The 18,762-nt window shown below is 31.2% G+C and overlaps 1 protein-coding gene across 2 annotated transcripts in view; it reads right to left on the reverse strand.

The window, feature by feature from the left end:
• The window catches only part of LOC134691014 (MAM and LDL-receptor class A domain-containing protein 1-like), a 50,403-nt gene that overhangs the window by 5,771 nt on the left and 25,870 nt on the right, over positions 1-18,762 (reverse strand). The window contains exons 14-22 of one of the 2 annotated variants that reach the window (XM_063551202.1): positions 11,615-11,790; positions 8,781-8,862; positions 7,421-7,549; positions 6,562-6,668; positions 6,205-6,337; positions 5,091-5,263; positions 3,938-4,016; positions 1,772-1,834; positions 700-806 (exon numbers count right to left, since the gene is read on the reverse strand). In XM_063551202.1, the coding sequence (XP_063407272.1) occupies positions 700-806; positions 1,772-1,834; positions 3,938-4,016; positions 5,091-5,263; positions 6,205-6,337; positions 6,562-6,668; positions 7,421-7,549; positions 8,781-8,862; positions 11,615-11,790 (1,049 nt within the window). Of the gene's footprint in view, positions 1-699; positions 807-1,714; positions 1,835-3,937; positions 4,017-5,090; positions 5,264-6,204; positions 6,338-6,561; positions 6,669-7,420; positions 7,550-8,780; positions 8,863-11,614; positions 11,791-18,762 lie in introns of both variants that reach the window. The other variant, XM_063551201.1, reaches the window with a different exon arrangement.

Here is an 18,762-nt window from a genome sequence, read left to right on the forward strand (position 1 = left end):
ATGTTATAAAACTACACATCCATATGATATGACTACAGTTTCGAATCATTCATTAGCCAGACCGCGTAGACACCTAATATATAAAACATACGGCTGTGTACGTGTTCGATCCGATATGCACTCTCAAAAAACCTCCAACGTCAACAATAGTGGAAGAAAAACACTAGACTAAAGTACAATGTAGTATGTACGTTAGAACCTGTAGTACATGGGTGAAACAAATCTAGAATATTGTAAGAAAATATGAAAATTAACCTGATAGCCAAACAGCATTTACCCAAAATAAATATTTGTTTATATTTTACTTAATCCCTTACAGCTATAAAAGAACAACCTCTCCAAAAAGGAAAATAGAAACACATTTAGATAACTTATAATCATGCAGTAATCATCAATTACAATACGGTAATGCGAAAGTATTTTTATACAATGAATGTAAGAAAAGGGACAATTTCATATTGCAATGTATTTCCAAAATAATTACAGCATGTTTTTTTATCATTGCATTAATTGAAAATTATTGTATAACTCCATAATCTGCGAACCAAACATTGTCAAAATCTTCAGTTGGTTCTTATCTCAAAACAAAGTTGCTAATTTAAATGATATAAGACATACAAATTAGACGGTATTAGATAATTACATGCCCATGAGACAATGGAACCAACAACAAAAGTATATGGATACTTGTTTACTCACACTTCGCCTTCTCCAATCAAAATTATCTGAATTTAAATCATTTTCAAATATACAACCAACTTCATTGTCCTCAAAATCGCATGAAATTGACGTTTCTGATCTTTTATCTACAAAAGAATATGCAAAACTCCAAAGTATTAATATTGCTCAAATTCTAGTCTTTCTATACCAATTTTTACCACTCCTTAAGCTTGGAAACTATATAACTATGTCTTACAAAAATATACTCGTATTATATTATAACTTTATAAGCATATTGAATAGTTGCCCATTGTTGTTCTCTTAAAGTCAGCTTGCAAATATTGCATGCATGTGTTCAGGACTAGGGCTTTGGCATTAACTTATAAAATAAAGGATGATGCCGAAACTCAGACATAAGAATTTTAAAGCTTCTGAAACACTTTGCAATTTTTGTTTATCTTATTCCAGTTAATTTGGTATACGTCAATCATATTTGAACCAAACAATTGAATAGCGGTAGTTAAAGACCGTTTCATTTTATTGACGTTTAGAGCATTTTAGGACTTGATGAAAGCATAAAAGCATATATTTTTGACTATTCTAATATATATATACTGTTAACGTTACCCAAACTTATATAGTATATTCACAAACATACTAGTAAAGGACAAACACTTCTCATTTAATAAAGTTTACTCTTGATAGCATTTAACACTATTTTCTTTACCCACGAAGGTATCCGCACATATGGTATCATCTGTATAAAAAGTGAATTGTTGTACCACAGGCTATACGATTGGTAGGTGAACGTTTGCATGCGTTTGTGTTTAGCCCTTTGGAGAGGCCTACAACTTTTATGCTCTCTGATGAAGGTTGTTTTTAAATCTTATTAGCGCATTGAAATTCTGAAATGATTGATACATGATTGACCTATGGTATTGCAGGAATTCAGATTTTATTCAGTTATTGTCTCTTTCTCTTTAAAATACTGTTAATAATAACTGAAGTAAAATATATAGTATGAACAAAGTTATCATAAGAAATTGAAGTATACCGATTAACTGACATTCGGAGCCAGCAAATCCAGTTTTACAACTACACTGATAACTACCGTCCTGGTTGCCTGTACATAATCCAGCATTTTGACAAGGAAAGCTGCCACATGGAGATGAACCTAAAAGTATAATACAGTGAAAGTTAAATTATTTGTAAATAAAAGGAATAATTGTGTACTTTGAACTTTTTCTACATACATAAATTGCATTTATCAATATTTGTTGATACTAGTAGACAAATGTATTGACATTTATTTGCTAAAAAAAAAGAACTTCCTTTTATAAAAAAAAACATCGTTTGCTCATAAAATTCACCTGAACTGACAGGACGACCAAATCAAAAAGGATCTTGTTTTCCTAAATTACGGGGGCTTTCAAATAAAGAAGATATAAACCAGTAATAGTTCAATTTTGGCAGCTTAAATTAACTTATACGATACATGAATAAATATAATTTACACACAACATATTCATATAAACAAAAGATACACATACGAATGATCTAAATAAAGCGGGTCTAAAAGAAATAAAATCCGCCCACAATGCGAAAACTTTACAACTGCACCCTCAAATGGCAACTTCAATTTTGTAAAATCGGTTTGGGTTAGTGAAAATTTTACGTCGAATTCGAACAATCTAAATAAAATAATAAAGATATAATATAACAGTGTGAGCAGGTTTAACTCACTTACAAATTTATTTACATTTTATACCTTAAGGCTATCCAGTCAAATTAGCAGACGAATATCAGCCAATTAATTACTGGTTTTTAAATTATAAAAACAAACCTAAGAAAACATATGCGATAAGTTTCATATTTCATATAATTATTTATATGCTACAAGGCAAGTGAAATTAAGTCAGATTTTCATAGATTTGCTATGAAACAGAGTGAATTTGTCACTAGACTAGATTCATAAATGCATTGTTTTACATGTTACTTAACACGACCATTTCACAGTGAGTAAACGTAACAGAAAAATTCAGATTCAACTATTGCGTCGAGTTAAATACAAGTTGTCTTCCTCTATAAACATTTAATTTTCGAATATAAAACGCCAAGCTTGCCACGCGTGCTAGATGTTTAAAATTTAATTTTCAAGACTGATGTCATGTCATTATGAACGAGATATGGTGGAAGAATCTGTTTCTCTGATGATATTAAGGCTGAATCTATCTTTGTTCAATAAACTGCAAAACGGCTGAATTTTTTCCTCTGTAACGTCATCGGGCTTGGTCATGATTTTCGTTGTATAAAAAATAACGACATCAGAGGAATGTTAAACAAAGTTGACAAATAAAGAACGTATATCATACAAACCACACTTCGCGACTAGAGAAAGTATAAATCGATTAAACATTTCATAAAAAAAAATCTGACTTCGAAACCTATTTTCTTTAATGCACAAATTTGATTATTTTTAACCAAACACAAACAGAACAAAATTCTTACTTAGAAAGAGCTCATTTATGTGTGGCGGTTTTAGTAATGTTTTTTTTATTCCTCTTAATATTTCATAATAATTTATTAAAACATTGTAAAAGGTGAATGTAAAGAACGTTCAATAAGTATGAATTCAGAGGCATTCTATATTATACATGTTATAATACAGGTACTGTAAACTAACTTATTTTGACACTTACTTTATTACTCACGAAGTCCTTTCTAGACTTCTTCGCGGTGATTTAATTTTTTGATTTTCGAATTGTTTTGCTATATTTATATAACGGAAAATCCAATTTTTCCTTTTTAGCGACGATTTATATTCGCCTCATTTTCTACTCACAAGAGTTTCGAAAATAATTTTCTCGCGAACATAAGTTGGCTTACTAAAGACAAATCTACACAGTAATGCATAAACTACATAAACATAAAAATTATTTCCGACCTTTTGCAGATAAATCTTGACGACAGACTTTTGTGTGAAAATGTCTTGTAAGGTTCATATGTCATGAATAATCAATCTATTATTTTGTTTTTGAATGAATCGACAGTATTGATAAGAAGTGATTCAAATGTTAAAGTGATTTACAAAATGCAGTAAATACCCGTAAGTGAACTCTTTGTGGATAAACGCAAAGTGAGATATTTCTCCTTACTCATTTGGTATAACAATGAAAACACGGACCGAGTGTTTTTATGTTTCTGTCTTGTCTAGTTACAATTGTTGAAGACTCTTTTTATCACTGTGAAAGTGTAAAAGTAGTTTACATGTACTCACAAAGTCCCTTCTGAAGAGTTATCAAGTCAAGACCAATGTCACTTTTACTGGTAGGTCCTCTAATACCTCTTATTGAAATCTAAAATTAGAATAATACTTCACCAAGAAGAATTTATTTGTTAAAACAATGGTATCAACTTTATACTCAAGAAAGTTATCAGATTATAACCAATTGATTAAAACTCATTCGTGGTGTCTAAGTCAATCATAGCATGCGTTTTATATCAATGTTATATCTAGCGATTGAAACACTGAAGATACCCGGGTTACCGAAATTGGTCCAACTTTCTCAGTTTGAAAAATCGACTAACCCCCGCAAATGAAAGTGGCTCTTCAGAGAGTCTTTAAGATTAATTTTACATTTTACATGTACTTCCGATAGGAATGGGAATGTAAAACTGATTGACTAACTTAGTGAAAAATCTATGCTCTTTACACATAAAATGACCCACGCGGCCACTCCTCGAGAAAAAGAAGGTAACCTATTGCACGTCAATACTTGGGCCCTCATTTTGAAATAACAGAAAAAAAATCCCTTCATCATGATCGATCATGTTAGCTGAGCTTAAATATTTTTGCTGAATATGTATAGAAGATTTAAAACTATAGAAATATGGTCATCTGGACTTTTACCATCTGACAGTAAAATCTATCCAGAATAGGAATACACTTTATCGCTATTTAGTCAGATCAGGGAAAAACAGTTTTTCATACAACTTCCTGTTCGGGTCAGGCCGCCGAAAATAGAGGTCATCAGTATTGAGCTGAGGGAGGAACACTTCAGAAAGCGATCATCAAGAAACTTTGATAGAGTATTCGAAATTAAAATTGAAGTGAAAAAATATTTTGTTTGAAGTATTTACGGTACTTTAAACAGGTCTCATTAAAAAGTATCATGCGTGGTGAAATGTTTAAACAGGGTTCCATATAGCTTGAACTGGATGAAAAAGTTGTATAATTTTAGAACTTATCCGGAATGGAATAAATAGCGATAAGGTGTATTGGGCGTTAAGATATTTCCGCCATACGTAACATATATGTATGACATGCTTGACATAGGATGAACTTTTATAATAGTTTTATAATTTGGCCGATTCCTTTAAATGTTGATTTATAAACGATAACAATGGTATATTGAATAAGAAACACCTACTACTGCATCTGATAATTGTGGTATCTGAACTATGCTTTGATGCCACTGTTCACCTTGGTTTCCAGTCCAAATTTCAATTTGATTATCAGTGTTTCCTCTTTCACCTGCTTTTATAACCAAGGAACCAGGTTCACTATACATATGATAGTGGTATTGCATACAAAGTGGTGCATCTGAAGAAGAAGAAGAAGAAAAATAATCATATTAGTCAACAGCCTGAGTACTAGTATGAAATTATTCAAAATGATTAAAATTATCTTAAACTCAATTTTTCTTTGTATTCAATAGTGGTTTTTGCTGTCAAGGTTCAGTTCACTTACATATTTAAAGAAATTATTAATAATGATTTCGAAATTGTCCATCTTCTATACTCTTGATATTTATTCCATATTGTTTTATTTTTCTCGAAAAAAATCAATCTTTGTTTAAGAGAGTGTTTGGTTTTATTTATCGTATGCTAATAAAACGTAAAATAACAAAACAACAGAACTCAAAGGAACATTAAAAATGGAAAGTTCCTTAACAAATGGCAAAATCAAAAGCTGAAACACATCTAACTAATGGAAAACAGCTGTGATATATTTGACTTGGTACAGGTATTTCCTTATGTAGAACATGGTTTTATGGCTAACTAAATATCTCACTTGTATGACATTCACATAACATTCCATTATATTCCCAACAATGTGTGAGCAAAACAAACAGACATAATAGGTAAATAAAGGGAACAGTAGTATACCGCTGCTCAATAGTCATAAATCGATCTAACTGAAACAAATCCGGGTCACGAAGCAAAACCGATGGAAACACATTAACTATACGAGGAAAACACTGAACTGCTACAAAAAAACACCGCCAACGTACATAGAAATGGACTATGGGGTTCGTGTTGTTTATTCTTTAGTTTTCTATGTTGTGTAATGTGTACTATTGTTTTTCTGTTTTTTTTTTTTTAATTTTTAGCCATGACGTTGTCAGTTTGTTTTAGATTTACGAGTTTGACTGTCCCTTTGGTGTCTTTCGTCCCTCTTTTATTCATTTAAGCCAGATTCAACATTTCAAGCATCAGCTTTTATAAACGATCAACGAATTGTTGTAAAAAATAAATCTAAACCTGGTAGTTTGAATGTTGAAGTGGTCAGTGATGCCACATCATTCGGTTGCCTAGGTGATGATGCTTCAGTGAAAGCGAAGTATTCTCTAGAATATGCTACATCAGGGCCTGTACTAGAGCTTGGTGTTGCTACCTAAAATGAAAGTAAAACTAAGAAATTGACTTTAAGAGAAAATAGAGTCCATATGAAGCATTTAAATTGCAGGTATTCATTTATTTGGTCAGCCACATATTTTATGTACACACTAAAGTCTTTTTTTAAGTTTAAATGTTGAAGATTAAAAAAAAATATATGTCTACACTGAATCACCCTGAAAATCACAGTTTTATGTTTGCAATGAAGTTAATAGTTCTTACATTTGTGAATGTCCAGTCAAAATTATCTCCAGTTTGGGTATTAGTAAATACACATTGATTTTCGCCTGGTGTAAATTCACAGGTAAAGGTTGTTCCGGTTGTTACATCTACAATTATATTATTAATTGAAATATGTAAAAACAAAAATGTTTATAATAGACTTCTTAGTTATACAAAAAAAATAAAATTGTATGACTATTGAAGGAAACAAATCGTAGCAGTAAATGTGTTTTCATGTTGCTATGTCCGTCACAAGCTGAGTGGCATATTTAACACTACGTAACTATTTAGTTGTAAGCATCAGCAGATAAGTTTTGATTGTAATTGTTAAGGATTATCTAACTATTTGTCATCTTATATGGCTATTTTTTTTTTTGTACTCTGAACACAGACACTCTGCTAAGAATTAAAGAATTCAACGAAAAAGACGTATCCTGTATATACAACTAATATCCCAATTCAAATTGCATTGTTGATTTATATTCTCATTTCGACACTGACTCTGGTAAAATGATAAAATGTCTTGAAAATCTATAAAAGGAGTTTGTTAGTTCATACATAAATATGATGCCGGCGCTTCAAAATTTTATTTTTTTACAATCAGAAATATTTTTGACCGTGTTGACCAAGACAAAATAGTTTTCGAGCATTACATGATAAAAGCTTGATTAGATATTTAAAATTGGTCACTAATTAGATATATGAAATTGGTCACTAAATGTTTACATAACACTTAACACGTTATATGTAATTGCATTTAGTTAACCGGTTTGTCTAAATTATTTAACTCTCTAGTAAACAGACGTTTTGAACATACCATTATAATATTTATAAGTTACAAATAATTTAAACGTCATACCTTGTAGTTGGCATGTATCCCCTACCCACCCAGAGGTACATGTACATGTAAAAGTATTATCATTGTAGTTATTGGAACACTGTCCGCCATTTGAACAGGTTGATGGCACACATTGATCTATATTTGAACCTGTACAAAGTATTTGTATGAATTAATTAAAGTTTTCAATTTAGACTGTTCATCCGATAAATAGTAATGTTGCATACACGTAATAATTTGCCAACCTTCAGGAGATAATTCTATCACTCCTAATTGAGAAAGTATTTGCAAGCCAAAGTTATAAATAAGATAATGAAATGAAACCTGAAATGATCTTTTATATATATCCAACGTCAGTATTGTTTATGCAAATTGTAAACTGTCCGCTAAATTGCAGAAAAATACGGATATTGTTCTATTTGAATGTGCTTTTATAAAATATCGTAGCTTTCATAGCTTTAAGTCCTTGTTTGAGTTTGGCTCTTATTGTTGTCCTTTTTTTGTTGATAAGCTCTTTTGTGTTTGTATTTGGTTTTTACTTTTAACTTTTTAACCCCGAGAATGGCGTTAGAGACATTAGAATGTGAAATGCAAATCTGGTGCACTACTATCGATACTGCTAATTTTATTGCCAGTTATATTATATATACTATTTTATGATACTCATCTGTATTTATATATTTGAGTAAGAATTGATATCATATGATTTTTTGAAGTGATTGAACACACATTGAATCAATACTCTACACAAACATATGTAGGTTTATATTTGAAGAATCAAAAGGATTTGATTGGTAAGTGATCTGCAGTACAGTGTTTGAAGAATTAAACTGCAAACTGCCTTGCAGCTTGTATGAATAATAAATGTAAAAGATGTTATATGGTATCTTTCAAATACTCTTTGAATACACTTTTCCTCCACAACTTAAATGTATATTCTGTTCTTTACTTTTCCTTTATTTCTTTTTATAAAATAGGGCAGTGATTGCATTGTATTTAGTAACTATGTATATGCGTAAACATCTTCTGCGCTTTTATATCATAATGTTGTTCATAGTGAAAAATCAGGATGCACCATCTAATTCTTTGATATATCTGGTATTTCATGTCAACCAATAAAGAGCCTGTAATCAATTTCACGACTAAAACATGAGCCATTCAAATAATTATAGATAACATCATCTAGCAGCATCCAGCAGTGAGTATTGTGTTCAAACGAAAAGCGAAATATTTTTTTCCCACCAACCATAACTCATAAGTGTAGCGTTGGCAGGTGGGTTGAAAAGAGGAACTGTGAAAACATCATAGCAAAAGAAGAAGGGTTGGTCCTTATTTTCATAACATAAGATAACATTTTATATATATATATATATATATGTACCACATGTGCCTGGTATTAACTTTATGTCGTCTAAGGCGATGTCAGATTTAGAGCTGCTGCCACGAATTCCTTCAAAAATTACCTAAAATATAATTATTTGATATGTGTTAAGAAATTATAAGTTTATATAATAAGTGTCATTTAGTGAGATATAAAGGGCAAACAAAAGAGGAATAAATAACAAATTGTGACAATTAATGTAATCAGTATGACGAATATATTAATAAAGCGGAATTCGCTTCTTTTCGTGCTGACCAATTTGCAATTTCAAAATCTAATGCATGATGGTCAATTATTTTAAACGCGTACACCAAAACGTGTTGAATGGTTAAACACGTCCTTAACAATGAAAACTTAACCAATGCCGGGACGTTATTTTCATTTTGAGGTGCAAAAAAAATTCCCATAATCGTTTAGATTCTAAAACGGTGAATTAAAGATTTATGTGATTGTAATAATACAAAGACATATTCAAGATAACTGAATTATGATTTAATATGAATATGAATAATGACACCTTTTACATCGATTTGTTTTCGCTTGATCTACACGACTATTAAATCCCTGAGAGTATCAATCGTGCAGTTATGAACTGTTTTTATAAATTCGAAGCTAAAAATATAGTCAATTTACACGAAATAGGGATTCAATTACCTGAATAAAAGTTGACCATAGGCGATTGTGGCTATCTGGCTATAGATGCCAATGTATTTTTCTAAACTAAAACAAATGTTTGGATATTGGCATTTCCAATAATTGTCAATTGAGAAATACAAATCAGATGCACCAAAAAGACGTGTCCTTTTTTAAACACTAACGCTAGATACAGAAAATAGATTTTGAACTGTTCGAGGGACTATATTTACTATATGTCAGTATTGATTATAGCCATGAGTTGTAGTTTTTCTTGTTTTTTTTTTCTTGCTATCAAATATTGAAACTTTAAAATAACATAATCATGATAATAAACAAATTACTTAGAACAAAGCTGATTGAATACGGTTTTGCAAAATCTGTTAAGACAACTTTATGTTATATACCAGAGAAGCTCCAATGTATTTATCTCTCTTGCTGGTGGCCTATGCATTTGACTTTTCAGTGTTCTGTTGATAATTTTAATGTTTAAACACAGTGAGCGTTTCGTCCCTACCTGTCATCCACAAGGGTTGACTGAGTTATGGAAAAATAGCCAATTTAACCATTTGGCATTTAAACTGATGCTAAAGATGTGCGGTATTCATGAATACGCCGCAACGTCCAGTCGGAATGGGGTAATTAAATCCATGCCATGTGTATACGCAGGGAGAGTGACTTGCTCTTGCAAGATAAACAATTTTGAAAATACTCTGATAGCAAAGAGGGCATGTCGCAGGGCAAAACATTTGACCTTATTTAACTTCACCTATTTTTGAAATGATAGTTAATTTTATGCCATTTGCACCCACTTTACAGAAAAAAGTAAAATCACAAAAATACTGAACTCCGAGGAAAATTCAAAAAGGAAAGTCCCTTATCAAATGGTAAAAAGAAATGATAAAACACATCAATCGAATGGACAACAACTGTCATATTCCTGACTTGGTACAGACATTTTCAAATGTAGAAAATGGTGGATTGAAACTTTCTAAAAGACTGGGTTTTTTTTTGTATTTGTTCTTGTACTGAATATAAATTAACTTTTGCCCAGTTGACGTTTAAAATGTATTGAAAAAAACATTAGTCTAAAGGAATGAATCAATTGATATTTTGGAATTGTTTCTTTCATCTTTGTTCTAGGATATCAAAGATTCAAAATAACATATGTCTTAGAAAATTAGTGGTAATTAAAAATCTATAATACATGATGTTAGCTTGTTTCGCAAATGGTCTGGACATTTTTGTCTTGACCTAAGGCCTATATCTGTCTCAAAAAGATAATCTGCGACACTGCAACATAATCATGAATTTTAGCTATCTTATTCAAATCGAGTGGTTTTCGAATTGTTCTTTTTACTTCTATGTAATGCTGAGATTACTATTTGTTGCGACGAACTTAACGTTTCCTTACAAGTAACTCGTAAAATGTTTAAAATACGAGGAGTCATACAAATCAAACCTTTATTATTATCACTACAGAGAAAATCTTGATGGAAAATAACGCAATAATTTGGTCATTCGTCTACAAGTTGGCCGAATAAAATCTCCTTTTTTCCATATTTGACCAAAATTAAAAGTTCTGCCTCATCTCGACATACTTGTAGTGGTACTTGTCTTGCAGGGAATCTTTTTATCAGAATTTTGGAAATGCATATTTGGCGATAATTTTTTTTCCGTTCATAAGTATAACATAAAAAAACCTTGTACGGTATGCGTCAATTTAACAGCAGGTTGACATTATTAAACATATAAAAGGATATTCAAAGGTCAACATTCGGTCTTAACAAAAGACAACAATTGTCTTAATTTCACATAGGTTGTGATCAAAGCTTACATAAACCAGTACAGATTTTTCACAATCACTTATTTTCTAAGACAACAATGATATATCTTAAGTCATCCGCTCGCGAGATACCTCTCGTGCGATTGGCACAATACTATCTATAGCGTGGTGTAAAATTGGTTAAAACGCATGTGCTAATATTGACGATAAAATGTATTTGATGAAAGAAGTAATTCGAGAACATATTAAATGATACCTGACTGAAAAATGTTTCGGGATAATCAAAGAGTGATGATAGAAAGATTTATGCATCTTTGAGAATGAATTCTGACTTAAAAGGGCGACAAAGGTCCTGCTAAGTAAGTTGTTTTCCTCCCTTAAACTTAAAAACATTTATTGCTTGAAATCAACTTACCTTCAAATTATCCATTGCTGGAATGAAGATGGCTGATTCATTCCATTGGTTTCCTTGATCACCAGACATTGTAAATATCTGAATGCGTGTTCCCTGTGAATTTTCGGTATATACATTTAAGGTACCCATAGTACTTCCGTACATATGATACCAAAAACGAAGACATCTGTCTACCCCTGGAACATGAACAAATGTATTAATGATTTATGTTATGAAATAACACCTTTATTTATTTATTTTTCATAAATGGGTTATTACGATATTATCAATTCTGTAATGAAAATTGATGTCTAAGGTTTTACCAATTGCCGTTTCATGCATATACATACGATCTTGAATACAGGACATATTGATATCGGTTACTACAATAATGTGTCATAACTAATTTATCTTACTCTACTATTTCATCACACTAACATTTCTAGAGGGTGGAGGACCTTTTTTTCGGAACGTCCAGACAAGGCCTTTAAGTTTGCGGGAATTCGGGATTCAGTCTTTATTTTCGCGATAATTAAGGATTTACAATTGTCGGGATCCCGTAAAGAATTTTTTTTTTTTTCGGGAATTCGGGATGAAAACCCCTCCTACCACCCTTCTGTCATATGACAAGCAAATCAGTTCGATGGCAATTTAATTTACAATTTAGTATCGACATGAGTATTTGTTGACACGAGGATTACTCATTGTTAAGTATTAAATATGAAAGATACGACTTTGTTGGATTTATTTGTTCCGTACATGTACAGATGGGTGCACTCCTAACCTGTACAGCAAGTTAACTTGATAACCAGTCATTTGGACTGGTCAAAGTTAACCTGTGACCAAATATAGGACTGCTCTGACCAGTCCTAGGACCAAAATCTAGTTAACTTGAAAAGCGGACTTGGTCCTAGGACTGTTTTCATGTCTGCCAAAAAGTTAACTTGGAAACAGGTCCGCTATTGATATAAGTTAACTTCGAACCAGTCCTGTCATAAGTTAACATAAGTTAACTTCGGAACCAGTCCTGTCATAAAGTTAACATAAGTTAACTTGGAAACCGGTCCTGCCACAAAGTTAACTTCTGCTTGGACAAATCCGATCAAACCAGACCTGTTCCCAAGTTAACTTTTGACTGGTCTGCTCTACACTAAGTTAACTTGTAACCAGGACCGCTTTTCGTTGATTTAACATCGAAACATCAAAAATAAAGTAATTTGAAAATTAATACTTCCGTTTTATGAACAGGATTAAATACAAATATTTGAAAATAAGTACGCACAGAACGTAACACAAATTTATCTGTGATCTGACAATCTATCTATTATAAAAACTATATCGGTTACAATGATAACAGGCACTGAATAAATATATATATATTCCGAGATCAAAATCAATCATATTATGTATATTTTTTAAAATAGTATATTTGATGTTAAGTGTATACGTCCTTGTTAGTTATACATCCTTGAACTATGCAGCCACAATCAGCAATAGTTTAATTCATTTAAATAATGACTACAAATTTTTGCTCGCCTAAATTAAGGGTGCCAGCATGTCCTCTTTTTATTCAAAATACTGATACTAACAAAATTTCAGTAGTTTTGATGCCTCCAGTTGACCTGTACAACAAAATTATTTGACCGCATCCACCAAAACTGACCATATATGCACTTTAATTTGTAAATCTATATACCCGCATAGTAAATCAGCCATATTTTTTATGTCAGGATTCAATGTATAATACAATAATGACAATGGACAATAAAATTGCAATATAATAACAAAAAAGTTTTGTTCGCATAAATTTAGGATACCAGCATGTCCTCATTTTATTCAAAATATTGATACGTAACAAAATTTCAGTAGTTTTGATACCTCCAGCTGACGTGTACAACAAAATTATTTGACCGCATTACAAAAACTGACCATATGAGAACTTTAAATTGTAAATCTATATACCAGCATAGTAAATCAGCCTTATTTTTCATGTCAGGATTCAATGTATAATACAATCATGACAATGAATAGCAATATTGCAATATAATAACAAAAAAGTTTTGTTCGCATAAATTTAGGATACCAGCATGTCCTCTTTTTACTTAAAATACTGATACGTAACAAAATTTCAGTAGTTTTAATACCTCCAGCTGATGTGTACAACAAAATTATTTGACCGCATTACCAAAACTGACCATATGTGAACTTTAAATTGTAAATCTATATACCAGCATAGTAAATCAGTCTTATTTTTAATGTCAGGATTCAATGTATAATACAATCATGACAATGGACAGCAATATTGCAATATAATAACAACAAATTTTTGTTCGCCTAAATTAAGGGTGCCAGCATGTCCTTTTTTTACTTAAAATACTGATACGTAACAAAATTTCAGTAGTTTTGATGCCTCCAGTTGACTTGTACAACAAAATTATTTGACCGCATCCACCAAAACTGACCATATATGCACTTTAATTTGTAAATCTATATACCCGCATAGTAAATCAGCCATATTTTTATGTCAGGATTCAATGTATAATACAATCATGACAATGGACAGCAATTTGCAATATAATAACAACAAATTTTTGTTCACATCAATTTAGGATACCAGCATGTCCTCATTTTATTCAAAATATTGATACGTAACAAAATTTCAGTAGTTTTGATACCTCCAGTTGACTTGTAAAACAACATTATTTGACCGCATTACCAAAACTGACCATATGTGCACTTTAATTTGAAAATCTATATACCCAGACAGTAAATCAGTCATTTTTTTATGTCAGGATTTAATGTATAATACAATCATGACAATGGACAGCAATTTGCAATATAATAACAACAAATTTTTGTTCGCATAAATTTAGGATACCAGCATGTCCTCATATTAATCAAAACATTGATACGTAACAAAATTTCAGTAGTTTTGATACCTCCAGTTGACTTGTACAACCAAATTATTTGACCGCATCCACCAAAACTGACCATATATGCACTTTAATTTGTAAATCTATATACCCGCATAGTAAATCAGCCATATTTTTTATGTCAGGATTCAATGTATAATACAATCATGACAATGGACAGCAATATTGCAATATAATAACAACAAATTTTTGTTCGCATAAATTTAGGATACCAGCATGTCCTCATTTTATTCAAAATATTAATACGTTACAAAATTTCAGTAGTTTTGGTGCCTCCAGTTGACTTGTACAGCAAAATTATTTGACCGCATCCACCAAAACTGACCATATATGCACTTTAATTTGTAAATCTATATACCCGAATAGTAAATCAGCCATATTTTTTATGTCAGGATTCAATGTATAATACAATCATGACAATGGACAGCAATATTGCAATTTAATAACAACAAATTTTTGTTCGCATACATTTAGGATACCAGCATGTCCTCATTTTATTCAAAATATTGATACGTAACAAAATTTCAGTAGTTTAGATACCTCCAGCTGACGTGTACAACAAAATTATTTGACCGCATTACAAAAACTGACCATATGTGAACTTTAAATTGTAAATCTATATACCAGCAAAGTAAATCAGCCTTATTTTTCATGTCAGGATTCAATGTATAATACAATCATGACAATGAATAGCAATATTGCAATATAATAACAAAAAAGTTTTGTTCGCATAAATTTAGGATACCAGCATGTCCTCTTTTTACTTTAAATACTGATACGTAACAAAATTTCAGTAGTTTTAATACCTCCAGCTGATGTGTACAACAAAATTATTTGACAGCATTACCAAAACTGACCATATGTGAACTTTAAATTGTAAATCTATATACCAGCATAGTAAATCAGTCTTATTTTTAATGTCAGGATTCAATGTATAATACAATCATGACAATGGACAGCAATATTGCAATATAATAACAACAAATTTTTGTTCGCCTAAATTAAGGGTGCCAGCATGTCCTTTTTTTTACTTAAAATACTGATACGTAACAAAACTTCAGTAGTTTTGATGCCTCCAGTTGACTTGTACAACCAAATTATTTGACCGCATCCACCAAAACTGACCATATATGCACTTTAATTTGTAAATCTATATACCCGCATAGTAAATCAGCCATATTTTTATGTCAGGATTCAATGTATAATACAATCATGACAATGGACAGCAATTTGCAATATAATAACAACAAATTTTTGTTCACATCAATTTAGGATACCAGCATGTCCTCATTTTATTCAAAATATTTATACATAACAAAATTTCAGTAGTTTTGATACCTCCAGTTGACTTGTACAACAACATTATTTGACCGCATTACCAAAACTGACCATATGTGCACTTTAATTTGAAAATCTATATACCCAGACAGTAAATCATTCATTTTTTTATGACAGGATTTAATGTATAATACAATCATGACAATGGACAGCAATATTGCAATATAATAACAACAAATTTTTGTTCGCATAAATTTAGGATACCAGCATGTCCTCATTTTAATCAAAACATTGATACGTAACAAAATTTCAGTAGTTTTGATACCTCCAGTTGACTTGTACAACAAAATTATTTGACCGCATCCACCAAAACTGACCATATGTGCACTTTAATTTGTAAATCTATATACCCGCATAGTAAATCAGCCATATTTTTTATGTCAGGATTCAATGTATAATACAATCATGACAATGGACAGCAATATTGCAATATAATAACTACAAATTTTTGTTCGCATAAATTTAGGATACCAGCATGTCCTCATTTTATTCAAAATATTAATACGTTACAAAATTTCAGTAGTTTTGGTGCCTCCAGTTGACTTGTACAGCAAAATTATTTGACCGCATCCACCAAAACTGACCATATATGCACTTTAATTTGTAAATCTATATACCCGCATAGTAAATCAGCCATATTTTTTATGTCAGGATTCAATGTATAATACAATCATGACAATGGACAGCAATATTGCAATATAATAACAACAAATTTTTGTTCGCCTAAATTAAGGGTGCCAGCATGTCCTCTTTTTACTTAAAATACTGATACGTAACAAAATTTCAGTAGTTTTGATACCTCCAGTTGACTTTTACAACAAAATTATTTGACCACATCACCAAAACTGACCATTTGTGCAATTAATTTGTAAATCTATATACACCATGACGTACCCGCATAGTATTAATCAGCCATATTTTTTATGTCGGGAATCAATGTATAATATAATCATGACAATGGACAGCAATATTGCAATTTAATAACAACAAATTTTTGTTCGCATAAATTTAGGATACCAGCGTGTCCTCCTTTTATTCAAAATATTGATACGTAACAAAATTTCAGTAGTTTTAATACCTCATGCTGACTTGGAAAACAAAACTATTTGACCAAAACTGATCATATGTGCACTTTTATTTGAAAATCTATATACCCTCATAGTATTGTACCGAGCGCCTTAATGTCTTCTCCTGATGCTCCTGTTCACATTTTAGTAGGACCGTAAATGTACACGTAATCAATAATATTGGAAAACTATTAATGCAAAAAATATTCTGAATAAATTGAGAATGTCAGAATTTCATCTCTTTATTCATAATAACAGTAACATCTCATATAGGAGTTCATGATGCTGTACGTGTAAAACAAAACTATTATGCCACATCATCAAAGTACCAACGAATCCGTACCAACACTGACATGTCTGAATTCATTTGTACTATTTACAATGATTTAATAAAAAAAAGTATACGAGGTTCTCTTCTTGGAATCTATTATGTCGGTTGATTGATTTTGTTTATAGTTAAACGTCAAGTGGAAACTATTTCATTAAAATGCGCATTGAGTATAATTTTAGGACGTCCCATATAAATGTCGGCAATGACAAATCTGACGAATTTGACGAGATTGTTGATAGTTTTACCACACCGTATGCTTACGGACACTGTACAATTTCTGTTAGAATATTCTGCGGGAAATAGAATTGTAAATCCAATGCAAACAAGTTGAATATCAATGAAATATCCATGCAAGTATAAATTTATGCATAAAGTAAAATTTAGGAAGGGACAGGTAAACAACGGGGAACGAAGTAACGTAGACAATGTTGCCGATATCCCGTGATATAAGAATATTGGGGTACACGACAACTCGTACTTTCGGCAAGTCGTACTCAACCAACTCGTACCCTATTTTTACCAACTCGTAACCATGTTTTATTTGATATAGCAAAATACAAATAAAAAAACAACTTTCATTGTTAATAAAATGCAATCAAAATTGAAGTATTACTGTTATTTTATATATATATCCTTTTAGAAATGTAGTCAAATATATATAACAAATAAATATATATGTTTGAATAAGGGTAATCCACATGCTTCAGGTGTGGAACAATGATCAATGAACAACTATAGGTAATCGTACAGTCTTCAACCATGAGCAAAGCCCACCCATACCACATAGTCAGCTATTAAATGACCATGTATAATAATTCAAAGGAGAAAACGAACTGACTGCCATACTTATATAAAAAAGAACAAAAAACAAAGAGTTTATCGCAATATTCAGTAAAAAATCTCTTCAAATATTCTAAGGATCGAGCACACTTTGACACTTTGGGATTTTTTTTAGATATAAATCCTATCAGTAGATAAATCAGTAGGTAAATAATAAAATATGAAGCATTATAATGTTAAAAATATTTTCTACTAACTCGAAAAAACTAAGACATGTTCAACACAATTAATGTTCACTAAAAAATATCCTTTTCATATTCTATGGATCTACCTCAGGTGCACTGGGATACTTCAGGGAGTCAAAATATCCATATCTACGGATATAAACGTAGAAAACTTATATCATAATGCTAAAAAAATATTGGGTACGACTTAGTAGAAGTACGAGTTGGTAGAAGTACGAGTTGCCGAAAGTACGAGTTGGCTGAGTACGAGTTGCCGAAAGTACGAGTTGACATGTATCCTATTCTGATGTATTCCTATTGTTCCGATGCGTTGGATAACCTTTCTATCCGCCTTCTAATAAAAAAACTCTGTGTGATCGTATAGCCATTTTTTATTTATATAAGAATACATGTATATCAAATAAAAGAGAGCATTTGTATAATATCTAGTAGAGTCTAGCGAGTAAATAATAAATGATATCTGTGGATAAACCAT

The sequence above is a fragment of the Mytilus trossulus genome, chromosome 11 (assembly GCF_036588685.1).
Source record: "Mytilus trossulus isolate FHL-02 chromosome 11, PNRI_Mtr1.1.1.hap1, whole genome shotgun sequence".
Lineage (NCBI taxonomy): Eukaryota > Metazoa > Mollusca > Bivalvia > Mytilida > Mytilidae > Mytilus > Mytilus trossulus.